We start from the raw sequence: 23,051 nt of genomic DNA, 5'->3' as shown, positions 1-23,051 counted from the left end.
ATGAGACGTTAAACCGAGGTCCTGACTCTCTGTGGTCATTAAAAATCCCAGGATGTCCTTCGAAAAAGAGTAGGGGTGTAACCCCGGCATCCTGGCCAAATTTGCCCCTATTTGCCCCTAAAAATGGCCTCCTAATCATCCCCATATACTGATTGGCTTCATCACTGTCTCCTCTCCACCAGTAAGCTGGTGTGTGGTGGGCGTTCTGGCGCAATATGGCTGCCGTCGCATCATCCAAGTGGATGCTGCACATTGGTGGTGGTTGAGGAGATTCCCCCATCTATGTAAAGCGCTTTGAGGTCTCAGAAAAAGCGCTATATAAATGTAACGAATTATTATAAGACTCTGACTAGCTTAAGTAGGACTACACTGCAATGAATTCTGGGTAAAATAAGACACTTTTCAAAACAAAAAACATGGCGGATCGAATAAGCGCATTCAACCGCTCAGAGCAGTTTACCCCCAGCGGGAAATATGTGTTTGTTGGAGGAGTATAACAGTTACATGGACATTTTACTTGGGAAAATTAGCGGAGAATGTAGTAACAAGAAGAAATGTTTCATTTGGAAAAAGATTGCTACGACAGTTAACAGCGTTAATCCGACCGTTGAGCACAGCGTTAAAGACGTACAGAAAAGATACAAAAACATGGCACAAGAATATTTAAGAGGAAATATTCCCTTCTCATAGCTCTCTCCATAACGTCGTCAGCAAACCACAAATTATGAGCCATTTTCCCTTTTCTTTTGGCTGTTTGTAATGTAACTGATTGTTACTGCTGGTTGCCAAGGTAACATAGAGTCTTATCTCATTTCTCTGTCTTACCCCTTCCCCTTCCCCTTACCACTTTGTCTGCGTCTTCCCCTTGCTTCTCGATACCGAGTGAAGGGGGGTAGGGGTAGAGCGTTCCACTACGAAATGAGACGCCACTCAATTGCCGTTTGCGTCATCTTCCCTTGCCACTATCTGGCTGCTACGTGTTAGACAGAGAAATGAGACGCAGCCTTAGACTTAAGTTAGCCTGGGGGTAAGGTGTCAAATTTTTTTGGTCTAAATTAAGTCAGTCTTTATTTTTGTGAAACAGTCTTGCATTAGACTAGTCTAAAAGCAAATTTTAGACTTGTCTAACACTATAGACTTTTTGAAACCGGCCCCTGATCTCATGGGAAAACTCTTATGAGGTTGCAATTGCGTATGAATTTGTACAATGGGATTTGTACAGAAATTTTTTTTTTTAAATCCAGCATGAAGGTCCACCCCTGTACATAAGGTCAGTGGGGCGTAAGCAGATCGCATGAAAATGTACGTGTGAGATTATACAAATTCAGGTGAATTGGCCAACAGTTCGACACAACATAAAGTACTGTATTTACGAATTGCCCTATTTAGTGACTCAAATACATATATAGCAACCAGTGTAGTCCAAACCTTAAACAAATGGCTCTTACGAGATGGATCTTTTAGTGAAATAAACACATACAGTGCAGCAACTCTAATAAATTGTTCTTTGTAATGAATCAAACACATATTGTAACAGTGTAGTCAGATTCCCAAACAAATGACTCATATGAATGAGTCGGTTCTTTGGAGTGAATCAAACAAATACAGATTTTGTTTGTACAGATCCTAAATGGTTGTTCATATGAAAAAGTGCAAAGATGTGTTTTATCAGTAGTATTCTATTTTTATATTAAAGATTTTATACTCTATTTTTATATAAATGAATCAAATGTTACAACATTTTCGTTTTTTTATTTTCGTTTTTTTAATGGCTAATCATTGGATTGCATATTTGCCCATAGACATATGTAAAGTAGAATAAGTTCAAACTGTGTAGTGTTAGATTTTTCAGCATTTTCTGCCAATATTTGCTTTTGAATTGATAGATCATTTCTGCAGGTATGCTGATGGAATTTTGACATTCTGCGTCAGTGTTTGCTGGAGAAATGATGGAATCATGTGTTTATGTAACATAAGAGGATTTGACCTCCTGCACACCTCTGGCTATCCGCTGTCCTTTAGCAAAGATCTTGGACTGGTGTTTGATGGCCGAAATCCCTCGGCAGCTCAGAACGATTGCAGCATCAATCTCCAATCTCTGTTAGAGACAAACCGCAGCCACGAGTTCTTAGTCTCAGCACGTGTTCACCGGCGCGCTGGATAACACTCTGATGAAACCCGACATGGAGGTGTCCCGGGTGACAGATGCATTAACGCAGCCGCCATGGGTGGCGTACTTAATCAGTATGACTCTTGTGCTGCTGCATTAGCAAACAAAAAGCTTTAACCGACAGCAAAGTGTGCCTTTTTAATATATGTGTGTGTGTGAGAGAGAGAGATGCGCGCTAGAATGTGTTTATCATGAAGAGAAATTATTCCGAGCAAAGATTATGCAGGTGATACTCAATTGATATTCCTCCTCCTCTGTCCCGGAGACCCGCGGACTCAATCATGCCGTGTGATTTATAGCTCTGGCGGACTTAAAAACAAAACTTCTCGTTTCTGAAAATGGATTCATTTGAAGTTGAAATATTAAAGAGGGTTCACGCAAAAATGAAAATTCTGTCATCATTTACTCACGCTCATGTCACTCCAAACCTGTCGGATTTTCTTATTTATTTTATTCACTGGTTATTTATTTCACAAAATAAACCACTTTAGCATGATACAACCCCTTTCAGAAGGGTCCAAAATATTTATTTCCCACTCTGGCCAGTGGTGATCAAATTGAGAAAATGTATTATCCATATATTTTTTAAGAAGGCCATGAAAATGTATTTTGCATTATTTTTTTATTTTAATAAATCTGTTTTTTAGATATAGTTTTTTCTTTCATTTATTTATATATATATATATATATATATATATATATATATATGTATATAAAAAAAAATATATATATATATATATATATGTGTATATAAAAAAAAAATATATATATATATATATATATATATATATATATATGTATACATTTAATTCTGCATAAAGCACAGTTCAGGAAGCAGAAAATGTGTGTGTAAAAAAAAAAAAATATATATATATATATATATATATAGATAAATTATGATATAAAATTAAATAATACAATTGATAGTTTTTAGTTCATTATAATTTATTTAAAAATATTTTTTCTTGGCATAGCTTACTGGCCTTTATACAAAAATATTTACCTGCAGGATTGGCTAATTCTAATTAGCCAATCAGAATCAAGTGTTCCAGCGAGAGGTGATATTTAACAGAACACCCAGGCTGTTCTTATCACTATCCCACAACAAACAAATTCTTCCCAGGGTTTTTAGTTCTCTAGTATAATTTTCCTTAGTTTTACATGCCTTAATTGCATTGCGGGTCCACAAATGCTGTTTGAGAAACTAAACGGACTACACATCTCAGGTTAAGTTTCTCCGAAGCCTTGCAAAGTAACGGACCATTTCATTTAGCTCATTTAGGTATTTCTAGAACTAGCCTTGATATCTAATTTCATGTGAGTTCACTTTCATGCCAGCGTGAGGTACATCATTTTCAGGAGGCCGTCCGGTTCGGCTGGATTCAGGGCTCGTAATGGAATTGGCAGGTTAAGCAGAAAGCTGCAGGTGAAATGAACAGCTCACAGGAAATAGGATCCATTAGCCCCCGGGGCGCATGACTGTAGCACAGACACTTCGCTTCACACTTTAGTTCCACACTTAGGGCTTAATTCGTCTCCTTCACTGAACCTCCAGAGAGCGATTGGACTGCTAAACTCTCTCCTCTCAGAAAGAGGACAGGAGTAATGACAGGGGTCCGAACGATGACACACCCAGTCGTCTCTGCTTGATCTTTTAAAGGATCTACATAGGAGATTTTCACTACTTTTTAGTGTATGCATGTGTATTATCCACTCGAACCGGTCTATGTCTGTATTGTCCTTGCAGTGGGACCCTCAAGGAAGCCCCCAGACCAGCTTGTCGGCCACTTTGCTCCCCCACGGCGCTCCACATCCCGGACAGACGCTCCATCGCTCCTCCGTTCCGGACACAGAGGGCTTCCACCTGGGCAAGCCTGACCCCTACGACCTCTATGAGAAGTCACGTGCCATTTACGAAAGCAGACGTAAGTCGTGTATTCGAATCATTTATTAATGAAGCATTTTTTGGACCGTTAGTTTTTGTTTTGTTTCTCATGACTGTATGGCTTTTGGATGTTTGTTTGTTTGTTTGTTTGTTTTTGTAATAAAATGACTGTATATAATTATTTACTGTATGTTATATGTTATGTTATGTTATGTTATGTTATGTTATGTTATGTTATGTTATGTTATGCTATGCTATGCTATGCTATGCTATGCTATGCTATATTATTTCGTTGTTTTTTTTCACATCATATTAATGACAATGGAAAGGCTTCATTTTCATAAATCATGTCACAACTAGAAAAAAGGCTTCATTTTCTTCAATCCAATGACTTCTTACTCTTTTCATTTAGGGGTGAAATATGAGCCTATAAAATCCTTGACAGGTTCCTTGAGATTCCTCCCACACATGAGCCTCAATAAAGCATAAAGCCAGTTGATAGTTCAAAAGTATTTTTGAATAATTTTAATAAATAGTTTGAAGCTTTCATTTCTCATTCGCACAGAGCCAATCCCACCTCGGACGCTGACAGACTCTACAGGCAAGTCTTTTGTGCTGCTTTCCCTTTCTTTAAGTCGCGAAGCACATATGCCGTTAGTCCCATTTCAATGGCTAATTTATGTAACCCATGTGACTTTAGGGCTCTATATTTAGCTCTCTGTCTACCACCATACTCTTATCCTCCAGAACATCAGAAGGTTCAGCACTCCAGTTGGTGAGCCGACCTACATAACGTGTGGCGTTCTCTGATTCCTCAGCTTGTGGTTAGGTTTAGGGATGGTTTGATGTTCCTGAAGAAGCCCTGATCTCTGCTTTCATGTCAAACATACAGAGGAAGCAGCATGGATTGGGTGCGCTTGATCTAATCTGTTATTCTTGTTCCTCAGGTGTGGAGTACCAGGAAGTGGAAGTGCACCTGCTGCGTGAGAAGACCGGCTTCGGCTTCAGGATCCTGGGTGGAGACGAGGCGGTGCAGGCTGTGAGTCCGGAGGCCCGTGACAAGGCTCGTATGGGGCAGGATAAACAGATACTGGCTCATATCTGTACAGCTCCATGAGCAGCAGATGGAAACACACCTGATAAATTCATTTACTTCAGCTATTTATATGACGTTAGCAGTATCGTGTTTTTATTTGGGCATATACCATGACAATATGATGGTATATGACTATAGTGGTTATTGTAGTTTTGAAAATTTTACAGTAATTATTAGAGCTGGGCTGTATCGTGATTTACATTACCATTCAAAAGTTTATGGTCAGTACGATGAAATAAGTCTCTTATGCTCATCATGGCTGCGTTTATTTAATCAAAAATACAATAGAACAGTAATATTGTGAAATAATATTACAATTCAAAATAACTGTTTTCTATTTTAATATATTTTTTAAAAGTAATATATCCCTGTGATTCAAAGCTGTGAATCATTACCCCATTCTTCACTGTCACATGATTAGAAAATTATTCTAATATGCAAATTTTGATGCTCAATAATTATTATCAATGTTAATATTTTTGTTCAGGATTCTTGGATGAATGGAAAGGTCAAAAGAAAAGCCTTTTATTTGAACCCAAATCTTTTGTAACATTACAAAAAAATATATATATTTTTAAAGTGACCCAAATACGCAGATTTATGATGCATCTGTAATGATGTCAATAATCTTGTGACATAAGTTTGTGTCCACCAAGCTTCAAAAGAAACATAAAAAAAAAAAAAAACTAAGTTGCTGCATAGAAGAAAAAAAAACATTTATTACGTACAAATACAAAAAAAATGTATGTGTATATAAAATTGTGGGGATGAATTTCCAGCAAAATTATATTTTGAGATGTACAATAATTTACTACAATAATACTACTTACTCATAAGGAGATATTTTCACTATAATGCCCAGCTTTAATAGTTTTGTTTTGATTTTTGATTTCAGTTTTGATCTTGGATTTTCCATAAATAGTTATCTAATTTTCTTTTTAATTTTAATTTATTTAATTTCAGTGTTTTCATCCATTTCATCCCATCAAAAATTGTTCCATCTGCCTGTGACGAGAGACACGGCGCTGTGATTGGTTGTTTTACATGTCAATCAGACGTGTTGTTTTTTTGACAGAATACATTGCTAGTCTGAAGCCAGGCCTGAGAAATATTTGAAAATGTGTACAATTTCATATATATATATATTTTTTTTTTAAACATTTTTTACAATTTTAGTGCTTTGATTTACTCTAGCACTGCTTCTTCTTCTTTTTAGTTAATCAAATTGTTGTTTACTGCTAATTGTCTTCCTCATAATAGTTATCATTAGCAATAACTCTAACCTTGTTCAGTACCAAGGAATATATAAAATATTATTAGCATCTGATAGCATTTAAAGCAACTGTATATAAGGTGTGCTGCTTTATTTCACACAGATTGTGAGCAGAATTGTGGCTGTTAAAAGCCTAATTTGACCCTAAAATGACAGTTTATTAACGGTCGTCTCTTAGCTAGTTTAATTTACTTTTCTTAAACAAATACCAGCAGTAAAGCGACTTTCTGTCAAGCTAGATATGTATAAACCCATCAGCTAGTCAGGAAAACTGCTGTTAAACATGTAATGTAAAACTGATGACAATATTATAATGAGACTGTGAATGTCAGTTCATATTAATGTGATGACTGATTCTTCTCCACAGATTGTGATCGGAGCAATCATAGAGAACAGCCCCGCAGAGCGCGACGGCAGACTGCGTCCAGGAGATGAGCTGGTCTCGGTTGACAGGATGCCCGTGGCGGGGAGACCACACCGCTACGTCATCGACCTCATGCACGCGGCTGCACGAAACGGACAGGTCACCTTGACCGTCAGGAGGAGGGTTCTGCTGCAGCAGGGTGAGCAAAACTCTCCAGTGACACAAAAACAACTATTATATCCTTAAATCCAGTCTGGAACTACACTGTCAGGGTTTATAAAGCAACAAATTCATCAATATGGGTATTTAGGATGAGTTACATGGAGTTAAATTTTTTTAGTTTCTTTAATAACCCTATAAAGTCTACTGTATCATATTTGATATGCAAATGATCAACATGATTAAAACTTTGCTGAAAACCCTATTGTACACAATCTGCTGCTACGTGCCTTCTGTCGTCTGATTGATAGTTTATACTTTTCAGCAAGTAAAAAATTAGCATCATTCTAAAAACAGATCGAGGTTCATGTGTCTTTACTTTTATAAAGTAAATATCAGAATAACTTTTATATTGTCTGTAATATTTCAAGATGAACACTTACTGGACTGAAGCAACTTAGGTTAACTTGATTATATATCATTTTTTTGAAAAATCATGTTAATATGCAAGCGTGAAATATGAAACATCAGGCTTTTGGGGAACGTTTATTTGTTCATCTCTCAATCATCATTGTGTTATATATATTTTCCCCCCACAATGAAAACTACAGAGCTCTGAATTAAAGGTGCATTAAGCAACTTTTCATGTTAAAAATACCCATTTTTCTAACCCATACATGCTTAAACAATTGCCTGATGGGCTGAATGAGCCCTTCTATGATCACTGCGATTGCCTCTATAATCCTGTACAGTAAAATAAATAAGAGGGATTCGGGACGGAATCGACTGGGCGTGACGTCATGCGCGTTCACGCTCACCTGGCTATGTCTGGCAGGTTTGTGTATTCGCCGCCATTATCCGCATTAGCGAAGACAACTCAAGCGACTTTTGCAAAAGTAGAAGATGGATTCAAAAAGACCGGCTTCTAGTTCATCCCAAACCCCAACGCAAACTCCACATAACCGCGTGCACAACTCTGGTTGCAGTTTCGCGTTTCGCCAGAAGGGGGCATAGTTCTGCAAAAACTCAGAGACTTGCGCAATGCACCTTTAAATTAAATGTCATTTTAATAAGACATATTATTGGGAGCTATAGAGTGGCAACTGACATTTATATACACTTTATGTAAGTATTCTGCTATAGTGATATAAAGATCTCATTGATTTACATTTCAAGCTATCAGAATTTCATCTTACATTCAGGCCATATAAATATCAGCATCTGCACCAAAGTGCATATTTTTGCTTAGTTCGTTTTTTCCACCTTAAGTATGAGCTCCATATTCTCACTATATCATATAATACGAGCCATAAAAGCCTGATGTATCAAATATACTTAACAAAACTAAACCATTTTTATATATATATATGAAGAGTTCAGATGCAAAACCTCTAAGTGCCATCTGAAATTTTCTTATAGATTGATCATTTTTATCAAGCTCGTATATTTAAGTTCAGTAATTTCACTTAAATGACAATTAATAGGTAATCTTTATTGCCATTTAAGTGAAATTATTGAATTTAAATATACGAGCTTGATAAAAATGATCATTCTAAAAGAAAATTTCAGATGGCACTTAGAGGCTTTTGCATCTGAACTCTTCATATATATATATATATATATATATATATATATATATATATATATATATATATATATATATATATCTTTTCGAAAGGTTCAATCAAGCCGTTGCATTTAAATAAATGTTTTTTGTGAATATTTTTCTGAATATTTTCCATACGTCAGGCTTTACAGTGTTAATGGTTAATTACATTATCAATAAGTAAAAGCGTAATTTCTGTGTAATAGCATGAGTCTTGCTGTGGTTTGTGTTTGCATTGGCTGAGATTGTGTGTGCTGCCACCTGCAGGCCAGCCATGCGAGGAAAACGGTGCCGCGGCCAATCAAAGCAGTTCTCCCCGCGGTCATGCAGTGTGTCCGGTCAACTTACCCCCCACCACTGATGTTGTTATACACCGCAAGGAAAGCGAAGGCTTTGGTTTTGTCATCATCAGCTCCCTCAACCGTCCAGAGACCACAAACACAATAAGTAAGTCCCCTCTTCACACAGCTGCCACCCTGTTGCTCTGGTGAACACTATTGCATTCTTTTACACATGGTAATATTTTAAAATGTATTGAAAGTCTGGGATCAGGCCCTATATCATAAAAAAGTCATTGCATTTCAAAGGAAGGAAGCTGATACATCTTCAAATAACATGTAAAATAATACAAATCTGTTCGGCACTTATTCATCCCAAAATAATTGAAAAAAGAAATGAGATTTTTTTTGTTGCATATTGCAAAATATTGCAGATTACTATTAAGAAAAGTAATAAATATTTATATAAAATACATTTATAATAGTAATATTGATACCAATATATTGGTTATATTCTTATATTTATTATTATTATTAAAGCAAATTAAACCTATTTTAGAACCATTAAGATTACTATTGAGAATATTTATAATAGTTTTTTATATTTATAATGTTATATAAATTATAAATATAAAATAAATGTATAATACTAATGTTATTAAATATTTTTAATTATATTAACATTCAATATTTATTATTATTATTATAGAAAATGAAGCCTATTTGAAGCCGAAGAATATTGAGAATATTATTATAGTAATTTTTATAAATGATAAATTCATAAATATTTATAACTACGGGATTGTGCTGAAAATTCAGTTTCAATGTTAAAAAGAATTAACAGTACTAAAATAGACTTAATTTTCTTTATGGAAAATATTATATTCCTTTTATATTAATTTCTTATTATAGTTTTTTTTAACTGAAATATGACCAAAATATTTTCCATCAAATTCACCATTCATATGTTTTGTAGCTGTGCCACATAAGATCGGCCGCATCATCGAGGGCAGTCCGGCCGATCGCTGTGGGAAGCTGAAAGTTGGTGATCGTATCATGGCTGTCAACTGTCAGTCTATTATCAACATGCCTCACGCTGACATTGTCAAGCTGATCAAAGACGCTGGACTCACTGTCACCTTGCACATCATCCCAGAGGAAGGTATGATCAGAGTACGTCACAATAAAGAAAGATTTCGGTCTTCTTCCTTTGAAAACACAATCATTTTGTGCCCTAGACGTAAACGGTGCTCATTCGGCCCCTACATCGGAGAAGCAGAGTCCCATGGTGGCCCAGAAGCACAGCCCTCAGACTCAGTCCAGCCCAGCAGCCCAGCAGAGCCCGAGCGTGGCTCACCCCAGCCCACCAGCGCCCCACCCCAGCCCGGCCACCACACAGCCCAGCCCTCTGCTGATGGAGCCGGGCCCCGGAGCTCCCCATGGCAGCCCCCCAGTGACTCAGAGCAGTCTCCCTGTGAGTCAGCCCGGCCTGGAGGCCATGCAGTCGGGCTCAGTGGGGACTCAGGCTGCTCCTGTTGTGGATCCAGGCATCCCGGGGGTTCAACCTACCTCAGTCGGATCAGTGCCGGTGCCACCACAGCTGTACCTTCATGACACCAGGTACTGTTTGCCCGAATCTATAATTGTCATGTCTAATATAATATTAAAGTTTGAACAGAAAAGAAAACATGAACAGAAAAGGTTGTGATCTGTATACTATCTGTCTGTCTATCTATTTATCGTTCCATCAATCCATCTATCTATCGTTCTATCTTTCTATCGACCGTTCCATGCTTCTATCTATCTATCTATCTATCTATCTATCTATCTATCTATCTATCTATCTATCTATCTATCTATCTATCTATCTATCTATCTATCTATCTGTCTATCTGTCTATCTATCTATTTATCGTTCCATCAATCCATCTATCTATCATTCTATCTTTCTATCGACCGATCTATCTATCTATCTATCTATCTATCTATCTATCTATCTATCTATCTATCTATCTATCTATCTATCTATCTATTGACCATTCCATCATTCTATCTATCTATCTATCTATCATTCTATCTTTCTATCGACCGTTCCATCCTTCTATCTATCTATCTATCGTTCCATCAATCCATCTATGTATCGTTCTATGTATCGTTCTATCTATCTATCTATCTATCTATCTATCTATCTATCTATCTATCTATCTATCTATCTATGTATCATTCTATCTTTCTATCGATCGTTCCATCCTTCCATCTATCTATCTATCTATCTATCTATCTATCTATCTATCTATCTATCTATCTATCTATCTATCTATCTATCTATCTATCTATCTATCTATCGTTCCATCAATCCATCTATGTATCGTTCTATCTTTCTATTGATCGTTCCATCTATCTATCTATCTATCTATCGTTCCATCTATCAGTCTATCTATCTATCTATCTATCTATCTATTGATCGTTCCATCCATCCATCCATCCATCCATCCATCCATCCATCCATCCATCCATCTGTGTCTATTCAACCATCCATCCATTTATCCATCTGACTGTTTTTATATTGTAAAGGTTTTTTGCCTTGACATTATTTTTCATCACAGTTAAGCACATTTATATTGCATAAAGAAAATGAAGACTGTACTAATTGTACCATTTTTATACAGAGATTTGTTTTTTTTTTTATACAATTTTCATCACAATTAAGCACATTTCCTCCCCCAAATGTGCATTACTGTAATTCATCCGGATGTTATGTAATTATCAGTTCTAAATGGAAATTCTCATGTACTACAATAAAAATAACATGGATTTTTAAAAATTTAAAAAGTTACAATTTAGTTTACAATTTAAATAGCATTTAATGTTGTTTTTCATTGTGGTAATGAGCTTTTTTGAACAAATGATTCTTCATTTTCACATTTCAATGCAAGAAATCTTCACTGGTACAAAATCAGGTTCCATTGTTTGCAAAATATAAAACATAAATGAATAGTGTTTTTTATTTTTATTAAAATGATTTTAAATTCAATAAAAAAAATAAAAATAAAAATTAAAAAAAAGATAATATATTTAATTTCATATTCTACTGAATATGAGTGAAAATGAGTCAGGCATGTTCTTGACGAGATTGACCCACCTAAATCTCTTCATTTTTATTCTTGTTTTTGTTTGTTTTTTCTCCCCATGTGTCCAAGGTTTCACTCAGGTAGTCTTCGGGCTCAACCCAACTGCCTTGGGCAATCTCACATAACTCTTCAAGCATCTGCTGTCTTTCTCTCGTACCTGCCCGAGTAACATCACTTAACACTTCAAAATAAATAATTTACCTCTTCAATAATACATGCTTTTCCTCTCAAGCAGGGTTTTTTTCCCAGGGTTGGCTCAAGACTTCTCTGATTTATGCATTATGAAAGATGGGAACTGAGATTTAATAAATAGCATATGAGCAAAGAGCTGGTCACATGGTCCGAGAGAAGCAAAGGTCATCGCTAGGCGTAAAATATATTCACAAAATGTTGTTTTTATTGTACATAAGACGTAATAGTATTCAAAGCAACATTCTCAGAGAGTTTAGATGGTTTGAACTTGAATTCTGTGGGAAACGTGTAGTGAATTGCGGGACAAGATCGCTTCATTTGATCTTGTTGGTAACTGCAGGTCGGAAGTAAAAGCCAGGCAGGATGTTAAACCCGATATCTGCCAAGCTGCATACACGGACTACAGACAGCCCCCGGTGGACTACAGACATCCACCTGTAGCAGACTACAGACAGCCGCCCACCATGGAGTACAGACACCCTCCTGCTCTGATAGACTACAGACAACACTCCATCGCCGATTACAGACCACAGGTGAAACTGCTCGTGTTATCGCTGAAAAATAATACTTGATATTCAGAGGACGGAACGATAACAGTACAATGCAGCCGGAAAATCTCCATTTAAAGCTTTTCAATATTTTATCTCTTCATTTGTTTTTGTGTAGAAGATATTGAGCATTTGTATTTGTTCTGGACCTTTTATGCACTGAATAAAATGTTATTTATACATTTTTATCAAATTTAATATTAATTTATATTTATTTACTTATTACTAAAATGACCAAAAATTACATTTAAAATCATTATAGGAGATAAAAAAATGCATTTAAATATTTGTAAATATATACTGTATATATACATAAAAATACACACACACACACATACATACATATATATATATATATATATATATACACACACATATATACATATACATATACAATATATATTTACAACTATTTATATGCATTTCTTTATCTCATATAATGATTTTAAATGTCATTTTTTGGTCATTTTAGTAATAAGTAAATAAATATAAATTGGATAAAAGCTAAATAAAAGTCAAATGTGGGGGTAATATATATATATATATATATATATATATGTGTGTGTGTGTATGTGTATATGTATGTATATGTATTTTATCTCATATAATGATTTTTTTGGCTCTTTTAGTAATAAGTAAATAAAAATAAATTAATATTAAATTTGATAAAAGCTAAATAAAAGTCAAATGTGGGGGGTGTCTTGAAAAGCAGCATGCCACACTTAGATTTTTTATTTATTTAAATTTTTCTAGGACTATGACTATTTCACTGTGGAACTGGAGAAAAGTGTGAAGGGATTTGGCTTTAGTATCCGCGGGGGACGGGAATATAAAATGGACCTGTTTGTGCTGAGATTGGCTGAGGACGGACCTGCGATCCGCAACGGCAGAATGAGGGTGAGAAAACTCTTCAGACACGTGCGGTCTGAGATTGTCAGTTCAAACTGTTAGAAGGAAAAGGCTTTCGATAATTGCACTTTTACAAATGAGAGTCTCACTCTCAAACTGTTAAGATCTATTTTGAACGTTTCACCCTGTGTAAGAAAAAATGCTTTTATTTATGTAAAAGTATATTTGGCTTGCAACATGTACTGCCGTTCAAAAGTTTAGTTTTTGTTTTTAAAGAAATTAATACTTTTATTTAGCAAGGATGCATTAAATTACAGAGCCCGTAAAAGGACATGGTGGTGGAAACAAAATATGAAATAGGAGGAAAAATAACAAAGGTTTTTCGGGGGAATGCAAAAGCAATGACAAATATTTTTTTCCTTCACCATATCCCTTTTTAAATTGATCAAAAGTGACATTCATAATTTTACAAAAGATTTCTATTTCAATTAAATTCTGTTCTTTTGAATTTCCTATTCATCAAAGAAAAACATTTTCCACAAAAATATAAAGCATATTAAGCATATATAATATAATATAAATATAAATTATATCTGTTTTCAAGATTGATAATAATAAGAAATGTTTCTTGAGCAGCAAATGATGAGTAATGATGCTGAAAATTCATCTTTGATATCACAGGAATAAATTACGTTTTCAAATTCAAATACTTATTTTTTCTATTGTAATATTATTCAACAATATTACTGTTTTTAATGTATTTTTGATCAAATAAATGCAGCTTTGGTGAGCTGAAGACACTTAAGAGACATAAAAAATGGTACAGACCCCAAACGTTTGAATGGTAGTGTATTTGCACTTAACACACGACTCTCTAGAATACTTGATTCTGATTGGTCAGTTATATCATACTATAAACACCTTCAGGGTGATACTGACTCAAACTATCCCCTCCTGATATTCCTCATGTCCGCAGGTTGGAGATCAGATTATTGAAATTAACGGTGAGAGTACGAGAGACATGAGTCACGCTCGCGCCATCGAGCTCATCAAGGCCGGTGGACGTCGAGTGCGTCTGCTGTTGAAGAGGGGCACGGGACAGGTGCCGGAATATGGTGAGTATCGCAATACACACAGCCAAAATAAAAGCTTCTATAGCCATTAGCAACTTTTCAGATGAACGTAGAATTGATAATCATGATTTAAAACTAAAAACCTGCTGATTTTGGCCCATAAATAAGCTCATAAATGCTCTTATTGGAGTGCAACGGGGAACAATCGCTCAAGCGCTACACTGTGATCTTGACGGTTTGCTTTAGCTTAAAGCTTTCTGTTAAAAGCTTAAAAGCCTTTGATGACTCACTATATCAATTAAACTTTCAGTGAACTTTCATTTAGTGATGTAACGTCTGGTAGCCTGTAACCAATGTTGTCTTAACTCCTCTCTTCTATCAGCTGCTCTGTTTTTCTAACTCTTCTGTGCAATGCAATAGTTCAGTCTTTTACTTCCTGTCCTGTAGGAATGGTATCTACCAACCTTTCCATGTGCATGAAAAGCGACACTCTAGCCTCACCCTATTTCTTCATAATGGGACACTCTAAAGACACGGTTCGTGGCATCCTGCACGTCTTTCTGCTTGCGTTTCTTCTATAACTGTCGATTTTCTCTCTGCTTCTGTTCTGTTTGTGTTTGCATTGACACGCTAGCATACACTGCATGTCTGAGTATTTTTTAGCTAGACTGTGATTGGTCGAAAAATGTGCTTGTGTGTAGTTTTGTGTCACTGTGAATGACAGTGTTGGGGAAGCATTAAAGTAGTTAACTTATTAAATTATTAAATTAAGTTATTCAAGGGGCGATATTTAAAAATATGACTATAAGATTATTTACAACCAGAGAAGTATTTATTGAATCATTTCTAAATTACCCTAAAATTCGATAAAATTATATGGATTAAAAATATGGGGGTGGAATTTAGCAAAGGGTTATTCATTTTTATTTAATTCTTATTTAAGAAGAGAATTATTTATTCTTATTTATTTAAAATTAACTTCTTATTAAATATTTATATTTACAGGATTTACATTTACATAATCAAGATTCAGAAATATACATTCAGAATTTTCGTTTACATTTTCAGGAATTAAAACTATATGCATCTGCATTTATATATTCAGAATTAGAACTATATATTCAGATTTGCTTTTATATTTGTAGGATTTTCAGACTTATAACTACAAATACACGATTTACTGTTATATCTATATATTTATACTAGGTATATGTATTCAGATTTATAAGTAAATATTTTGATTTACATGTAGATTTTGATTTGCATTTATATATCAGAGTAATAACTATATATTCATATTTGCATTTATATTTCAATAACTTCCTTTATGATCAGATTTCATGGAATTATTTTCATAATTCATATGTATGTATGTTTTTTTATTTATATAAATGTTTATAATACAAATTATGTATATACATATGTACTAAGTTGGAAATACAGTAATGAATGCTGTATTTCATAAAATATTTGACTATGCAAAAGATATAACTGACCACACAGACTCATGAATCATTTTTAGAAGTAATTAATTTACATAAACCATCCAAACGAACCAGTTCACTAATATGAATCAAACTTACCAATGTTACGGATGAGGGATGGCATCATTGCGTTACGTTACATGTCATGCTAATGCTAAATTAGCTTGTTACTGGAAATGCTACTAAAATGTTTCAGTCCATCGCTCCCCGATCTTCTGTTGTGTCCGTTGGCAGTAACCTTGATGTGCAGTCAGGTGTATCGGGTGATTCACAGGTTCTTTATGTTTCCCGGTAGACAGTGCCGCCTCCCGGAGTGCTGTCTCTCCAGCCGCCCCTGCCTTGTCGGAAGTAGTCTCACCCCGCTAGCGTGACATTGCCCTTCGCCGTCACCTGTCATCTCATCCAGCCTCAAACCCTGGACTTTCAGTGGCATTCTGTGACAGTCTGGACCAATCACAGCACCCCTCATGGTCAGTTTTGTGGGGCTTCGCCTGCGGAACAAAGGGTGGCAGGTCCACCTGTAAGAGCTGTGATTTGAACAGCCTATAAAACAGAGAAGATGGATCATAAAAGTCGAAATATTAAGAACAGATGGAGACACATCGACCTCAAATGGATTGTCGCATCCAACTTGCTTTTCATATAGTCGCTGATCCAAGAGTTTTTCTGAACGATCCAGATGAACGGCAGCCAAAGACGCGTGGCTCGCCCTCTCGCTGTTTAATTCCGGTTCCAGAGCGGAAGCTTCTCGCAGGGGAACGAGCCGAACTTTCAACACCTCGTTCTTCCGTTCTGTGGACCCGAGCTCTCTCTATTTGTTTATCTTGTAGAGGTTGTTTATTTTTTGTATCATTTCAAGATGTTGAGAACGAGCCCCTACTGGGGGTCAAATATCGCAAATATATGTGTAGCATGAAAAGAGATTCCCGAAGAAACACACAAACTTCAGAGTTGAGAACTTCAACGTTTTAGTATTGAGTTTCATCATGTGTCTGATGGGAAAAAAAAACACGTCACCACAGACATTGTAAAACACTGACAGTAAATATAAAAGGAGGCCGCCATGATGGAGATACAAGGTAAAGTATCACGCCGACCCATTCGGGCTGAATTATGGGAGGTAAATGCATATCAATCGCCAAATCTGCCGCATGGACGTATCCCTTTAGAACCCAAGACAATGTGTTACGTTAGTATGGTTTAGTCTATCGATGAACCCACCCAGCCAAACGTTCGGTTACGTCGCAAACTGAACCGAAGAAGGGCCGCAGATGTTTCTGAAGCCTCGGTGCGTCATTCCGGCCTCGTTGGGCCTGTACTGTGTGCCGCCACTGTGGATTTGGGGTGCCATCTTACACCTCACAAGCTTCTTTCCCACGTCTCTGATGGCTCCGTAGTTCATGGGAGCTAATTAGCGGAGCTAATTAAAAAAGGAGGGAGTTTTTCAGGGCAGTTTGGTCTGAGACCAGGAGACATGTAGTCTTTTACCGTGTCTTAACCAAGTGCGACAAAACAATAATTTGCCTATTCGCTCCAAACACTACATAGCGCAAAAAACACATCTAGTCAGAATGTATTAGATGTGTAATAAACAGCAATGTGGATTTTTGGACCATTAACATGTGTGCAACATTAAAGCTACACTGTGTAATATTTTAAGTTGATTTTTAGCAAAAAACACATTGTTATTTCAAAATGATACGTTCTCATTAATGTGTAATCACTTCAGCCAACTAATAAAGTGTATAATCTGCCATTTAGAATACATACGAGCGAGTCGCTCGAATGGCGGAAGCCATGTTGCGCCTCCATCTTGAAAATACACTAGACAAAGAGGGACATACAAGCTTAGCCTTTCGCGTTTTTACACGCAGTGGCGGCGTGTCGAATGCGAGAGGGAGATTACTCGCGACTGCCGGATTTGAAATAATACGCCACCGTAGGAGTTAAAACGCCCTCACAATGGGAGGAGCTAGAAAGTAATATTCAGTTGGTAGTCATATACAATTTCACCGCTTGATGGGAGTAAATCCTACACAGTGTAGCTTTAACATTAAGTGGGGCTACATACACGTAATTGTGGATTTTGGACTAATAAGACGTAACTATGGGTGGGGCTATATACACATAAATGTGGAGTTTGGACCAATGAGATGTAATTATGGGTGGGGCTACATACATGTCAATGTGAATTTTAGACCAATGATATATACTTATGGAGGGGGCTATATATATGTAAATGTGGATTTTGGACCAATAAGATGTAATTATGTGCGGGGCTACCTAGCATTTTTTCCATTTACTTTTTTAAATGGTGCGAGATTTTGGTTACCATATCTGTTATTGGCCGAGTTTGATATTGGGTATTTAATTTTGCCTGCTCGTTTACGTTTTTACGTTTAGATTTCTCTTGCTGTCATCTAACACTCACTCGTAAAAATATAAATAATGTAATAACACTATTAAATGTGATCTTTAGCAAACCTCACAATGAATATAATTTTTTCATACTGTACATTATAATGTTGTGATGCCTAAATTCACTTGTAGCATTTAAAATGATTGATTGTTATTTTTTTGTGTTTTATTTTTTTTAAACAAAATGGTATGGAATTTCAATATCGGCCATTTATCGTGAACTTTAAATTCCAGTGGCTTTCGGTTTATCGTTTGACACTCACACCTGGTTAAGACACGGTTAAGGTTCAGCTGGGAGGTGAGGAAAAAGGATGTTTTTCAATGATTTGGGCATGATCAGGGTCTCTCTAGCATGAATGGGTGGGACCCAGTTGTATGGGGCAGAGTGCCTTACTGGCAGGAAAAAGAGCAGTATGAAATATGCATTTTACATAAAAAATAGAAACATCTTAAGAGCTGATCTTTTGTTGTCACCTTTGATTTCAGGGTGACAAACTTTGCCAATTTTTTCTGATCTCGTGAAAATATTTTGTTAGTGAAAATGTATAAAGATCAAAAATTCTGATCTGGCACATGTGGACAGCGTCATGAGAAAATAAGGAGATAATATATCAAGATTTTGTGTTTGTTGCGGCAAACGCTGTTTTATCCAAACCTCTGTCATTCTGAACTTTTCAATCGAGGGAGGAGACTGTGTGTTAATGCGTTTCATACGGTGATAGCGATCAACAGAAACATTTACAGTGATGGAGGAGGGTTCGATGCCATGCAGTGTTTCACCTCTTTTTGTATTCATTTAATTGTGAAATTGTCTTATGCTGCTCAGCACCTGTCATTCTGATCGCAGGCTGATATCTGTGCCAATTCAATTGTTTTTGAGGTATGTGGAATGTATTTCCGGATTTTCAAGCGGTTTCTTGAACTACAGGATATCCTGAAACTGCATCCAGAGATGTATTGAAAATGTTGCATATCAGTTTAAGCTTATCACATTCCTACTTCTCAACACTGCAAAAACAAAAAAAACATTGTTTTCCTGTAACATTTTCTAAACATCCTTTAAATAAGTTTAAGGAATAGTTCACCTAAAAATGAAAATTATCCCATAATTTACCATAAAGTCATCCTAGGTGTATATGACTTTCTTCTTTCAGCCGAACACACTCTGAGTTATATTAAAAAAATATCCTGGCTCTTCCAAGCTTTATAATGGGAGTGAATAGTAACTGAGATTTTGAAAAAAGCGCATCCATCCATCATTAAAGTAATCCACACGGCTCCAGGAGTTAATAAAGGCCTTCTGAAGAGAAGCGTTTTTATTAAAAAAAATCTATATTTAAAACGTAATAAACTATAATCACTGGCTTCTGGCAACGGCCGTGCGCGAGTCTAGATCCGGCGGAAGAGTGACCTCTGACCCGAAAAGTTAAAGTTTTTCTTACAAAAACCCATCTGTACACCATTTATCCATTACTCAATCCAATTTAGTGGAAATTTGTCATACTTTTGAAATGTGTGAATGAAAAATAACAAAACAGATTAAGGGCCCCTATCTTGCACCCAGCGCAATTGACTTTGTACACCGACGCATGTATCATTCCTATTTTGCACCCGCGCACAGCGGACTTTCCCCTCCACAGACGCACGTCGGTTAACTAAGAAATACACTTGCGCTCCCGGGGGCGGTTCAGCGAAGAGAGGAGACGTGTTCCGGCGCAAACGTTCCCTGGTGCTATTTTGCAGGTTTAGAAAACAATTCCACCACTGACCAGGAAAAACCTAGTCTAAAGTCAGTGGCGCTTTTCGCATGTTATTCATATGCTATTTTAAGGGCGCATGCTTGGCCATAATCAATGTAGCGTGTGCACAACGCGCATACACTTTGATTCTCTCATCTACACAGAAGCAGCAGTTTTCATTTTTGCAAATCATACATTATTACAATAGATAGACAGACAGACAGTTTATTATAAAAGCATACATCTAGCTTACACATTTACCCAAATTATCATACGCCTGTTTAACCGAAGTTAATTTGGGTGTGTTTCTCCCATCCCCAACGTCACTTCTCTGTGTTTTACGGCCCTGACGAGAACGTCGGTCTCCTCGGCTGTGAAGTGCTCCTGGCGTGCGCCTGGCAAATCCGCCGTTATAATAGCAATCCGCCATGGAACAAGCACTCCTGCTCTTAAAGGGAATGTGAGATGTCGCTCTGATTGGTTTATTTCGCGTTACGCCCAAACCACACCTATGAATAATGAAGGGAGATTTCAGACCAACCCATTTTAGATTTGCGTCGGGCGCAAGAGTTATTTATCCCGCCGGTATAATAGCAACAGCGCCCGATATCCGCCCACAAAGTTACGTGCGTTTCGCGCTTGATACTTGCGTTTCAGATCGTTAAAATAGGGCCCTAAGTGTATCTTAAGTTTATTATATATATATATATATATATATATATAATATTGAGTAGATTCATCTTGTTTTAAGGATGTTTAGAGTTTTTGATGGAAAACAACAGGAAAATAATGAATCAGAAGGTTTTTTTTCTTTTGTTTTTTGCAGTGGAAACAAGATAGTGTATATTAGTAATGTGTGCCACAATAAAATGCTCCCTGTTCATATCTCCCTGATGATTTTTGTAGCTAGCACATAATATTTGTAGTCTCCATTGATTCCATCATCGGGTGCAGTGTGCTAGAATAAACTGCTGTTTACATGGAGAGACAGACTGCGAGAAACGGTGAAGGATAAGGTAGATGCATTTATTGCACAGCTCATAGCTTTTACTGTTTGAAGCTGTATCCTGCCTGCTGTGAAAATAAGACAAAGAAAAAAAAAAGAAAAAAAACATTTTATATTACGGAAGAAAATATTGAATCTGTGAAAGATGGCACGTACCGGGGCCCATTCAGATCAATATTACTGTCTAGTGTTAGATGTGTATTTACCTTGTACAGCTGTACTCCTATAAATATGGTTTAATGTATTATTGATAGTTTCAAAGACTAAGTGATCAAATATTTTTATGAAATGCAACAGTACGGATATAATAAATTTTGCTAAAATCTTGTTTACCTGTATGATATTCTGATATACTGTTAAATAAACTCTGACAAGGTCTAAAGTTCTTTTTATAGTTCTGATTATACTCATGTCTGATTGTGTGAGCAGTTATTCATCGTACTGAAAAATAATTAAACACACTTCTTGACACTTGAATACTTATGTGTGTGTGTGTGTGTGTGTATATATATATATATATAGCCTATATGTATATATATAATGTATATGTGTGTGTTTATATTTTTGTTTATTTATATATATATATATATGTGTGTGTGTGTGTGTGTGTGTGTGTGTGTGTGTGTGTGTGCAGTGCAGTGCAGTAACTGATTGCATGTAATCTGGATTACGTAATTAGATTATAGTATAAAATGCTCATAATCAGATTACTGTTACTTTATGAATTACATTATTACATAGCCACACAATGACAGTAAATTATTCATAATCCTATTGTGCATCATATAGTTTAGAAGGGCCATGTAAAACAATTTGTGACGCTTCTACATTTGAAGCACCTCTCATTTACACCAGGTATGAGTTGAATAAATATGCAAGTTACTAAACACTGCTGATATATAGCTGTGAAACAGACAACAGTGTCTTCATCATATCCAGAGACCTTCACTGATTATTGATCTGTACAAAAGTCTGGACAAACCTGGAAAACTTCGAATGTGTAATGTCATTGCCTTTTATTATTGATTTGTTCATGTAATGCAATATTCTCAAACCTTTTTTTTGCCAGACACTTTGGAGACCCCTGAGATTTTAAGTACATTTTTCAATAATTGCACAATAGCACAACACGTGCTCTGGTGTCAGATAATGGTCACATTGACATGCAGGTAAACAAATAAAATATTCCTATTTTTAGTTCAATCATTGTATTTGTTTAATCATATTTATCTTATATTTTCAAATGATTTATTCATTTTTGTGATTTAATTAAGCATAGCTTTTCATCAACTCACAATTCCTCTGCAGTTCTTTCATTAACCCCAGTTATGTAATTCTTAACTCTTTCCCCGCCATTGATGGAAATTTCCAGCTCTCTGTGTTTTATTAGGGGGCTCTATTAGACATCTTCTGAAAAAGACATGTGAAGAAGTGGCAGAAACAAGCGATAGCATATGTAAGCATATGCATATGTAAAATAATGAGATTGATCATCATTTTGACCATTGGTCTGAATCCCATCCAGATAGCCTTTGACAAAAACATGATTTTTTTTCAGCTTTTTGCTATTTAAAAAAAAAAGAAAAATATGAAACTTAACCACATTAAAATGTGAATAAAAACAGAATGCATTAAATTAGCATGAATTTTTTTTTTTTTTGACAGGGACAGTAAGAAACTGTCCCAGAATTAGCTACAGAGCTAAATTTCATCGCTAAATTTTGTTTGTTTAAAAGCAGGGGTCTGTTCTTTCTTTTGATATATTGCATGTTCAGATATTC

General features: G+C 36.0%; 1 protein-coding gene across 1 annotated transcript in view; it reads left to right on the top strand.

Moving 5' to 3' along the window:
- The window catches only part of magi2b (membrane associated guanylate kinase, WW and PDZ domain containing 2b), a gene marked incomplete at its 3' end in the record, with an annotated part of 85,795 nt that extends 70,591 nt beyond the window's left edge, over positions 1-15,204 (top strand). The window contains exons 13-22 of the mRNA XM_084397647.1: positions 3,918-4,095; positions 5,003-5,118; positions 6,792-6,987; positions 8,821-9,000; positions 9,808-9,993; positions 10,070-10,451; positions 12,494-12,686; positions 13,455-13,598; positions 14,527-14,665; positions 15,071-15,204. Coding sequence (XP_084253773.1) covers positions 3,918-4,095; positions 5,003-5,118; positions 6,792-6,987; positions 8,821-9,000; positions 9,808-9,993; positions 10,070-10,451; positions 12,494-12,686; positions 13,455-13,598; positions 14,527-14,665; positions 15,071-15,204 — 1,848 coding nt within the window. The remainder of the gene's footprint in view (positions 1-3,917; positions 4,096-5,002; positions 5,119-6,791; positions 6,988-8,820; positions 9,001-9,807; positions 9,994-10,069; positions 10,452-12,493; positions 12,687-13,454; positions 13,599-14,526; positions 14,666-15,070) is intronic.
- Between the last annotated feature and the right edge of the window lie 7,847 nt (positions 15,205-23,051).

Source organism: Rutilus rutilus, assembly GCF_951802725.1.
Source record: "Rutilus rutilus genome assembly, chromosome: 23".
Classification (NCBI taxonomy): Eukaryota; Metazoa; Chordata; class Actinopteri; order Cypriniformes; family Leuciscidae; genus Rutilus; species Rutilus rutilus.
This window is presented reverse-complemented; position numbering and strand designations above follow the sequence as displayed.